The 1753-nt window shown below is 42.2% G+C and overlaps 1 protein-coding gene across 1 annotated transcript in view; it reads left to right on the forward strand.

The window, feature by feature from the left end:
- Positions 1-1753, forward strand: part of LOC109582495 (uncharacterized) — a 5009-nt gene that overhangs the window by 1911 nt on the left and 1345 nt on the right. Inside the window, exons 2-3 of the mRNA XM_019997225.1 lie at positions 5-945; positions 1306-1749. Of these exons, the coding sequence (XP_019852784.1) occupies positions 5-945; positions 1306-1749 (1385 nt within the window). The remainder of the gene's footprint in view (positions 1-4; positions 946-1305; positions 1750-1753) is intronic.

Raw genomic sequence — 1753 nt, forward strand, 5'->3', positions numbered from 1 at the left:
CAAGTGTAATCGCAAGGGGCATATAGCAAGAAATTGTACGGAGAAAACTCTACGAGCCAAAGAGAATGCAGAGGAAGTCATTTGGCATGGAGAAGGAAAGATCAATGGACACAATGCGAAGCGAATTCAGATAGACAGCGGAGCATCAAGGACTGTGGTTGATAGGAAGTTTGTAGCATTGAAAGACATAGAGAAGGAGACGATTGGAGTTACTTTTGGGAATGGAACTTATGGGGAGTATCCACTAGCATCAGTTCGGATAACATTTGATGGAGAGGATTACCAGGTGAAAGCAGCAGTAGTACAAGGACTAGCAGAAGATGTGCTGTTGGGAAGGGATGTACCACTACACAAACATATGGCAAAGCGATTACCAAAATCAGAACAGATAGAGCTACTGAAACAACTGGCTAAAGAGCATCAGATTGATATTGGAGAGATTAAAGAGTCAGAAGATGAATCAGCATTAGCAGTGATGACAAGAGCTCAGAGAAGACAGATTCAAGTTGATACGGAGCAGCATTCAGAAGAGCATCAGCCATTACCCGAAAGATCAGAGGAGCAAAGTGAAGCCATGGAGCAAGAGACAAGAGAAGAGAGTGAACTGGAGGAGACAATACTGGAAGATGAAGATCTAGGAGTACAGTTTCCATTTGAGGAGGAGCTATTTCAACCTACATCTCGGACGAAGATATATCAGACTAGAGGAGAGAAGAGAAGACAAAATCAGAAGAGAAACAGAATAGAAAGTACCAACCAGACTAAACAACTGATAATGGACCAGGAGAAAGATTGCGAGATTCAGTCATGGATAAAGAAGGAGGATCCATCACGTATAGTTCGGAAAGAAGGAGTAATTTGTCGTACATGGAGACCCAAGGACTCACCAAGTACCACATATGAACAGATTGTTCTACCAGCACAGTATCGGAATAAAGTCATCAGGTTAGCACATGATTTACCATTTTCAGGACATCTGGGTAGAGACAAGACAACCCAAAGGATATTAAGGAGGTTCTATTGGCCTACTTTATTTAAAGATGTGAGACTCTATTGTGAAGCTTGTAAAGATTGCCAGCTACATGCAAATCACAAGAGGAAGGCTCCAATGATACCTTTACCCATAATAGGAGAACCATTTAAGAGGATTGCCATGGATATTGTAGGACCGCTACCAAGAACCAGTCGTGGAAACCGATTCATTCTAGTGATAAATGATTACGCAACAAGATACCCAGAGGCATTTCCTTTAAGGAATATTACTGCAAAGAAAGTAGCTGAAGTGTTGATTGAGTTATTTGCTAGATATGGAATTCCTGAAGAAATATTGACAGATCAAGGTTCAAATTTCACATCAAGCTTGCTGGGAGAGCTATATCATCTCATGGGGGTCAAAGCAATCAAGACCAGTCCATACCATCCACAGACCGATGGCCTCGTGGAACGATTTAATCGAACACTAAAGTCTATGCTAAGGAAAGTATTGGAAGGAGAGAGGAAGAACTGGGACCACATGATACCATATGTCTTGTTCGCATATAGGGAAGTTCCACAATCGACTCTTGGGTTCAGTCCCTTTGAACTACTATACGGACGGGAGGTGAGAGGACCGTTAGATGTTTTAAAGGAGGAATGGATCCACAGCACAGAAATCGAAACAGATATACTGAGTTTTGTGATGGATACGCGAGAACGGATGGAATCTGCAAGAGAAATTGTGAAGGAGAATGCAAGAGCAGTGCAAGCTAAGCAG

This window comes from Amphimedon queenslandica, unplaced genomic scaffold, assembly GCF_000090795.2.
Source record: "Amphimedon queenslandica unplaced genomic scaffold, v1.1 AMPQUscaffold_13379, whole genome shotgun sequence".
In the NCBI taxonomy this organism is placed as follows: domain Eukaryota; kingdom Metazoa; phylum Porifera; class Demospongiae; order Haplosclerida; family Niphatidae; genus Amphimedon; species Amphimedon queenslandica.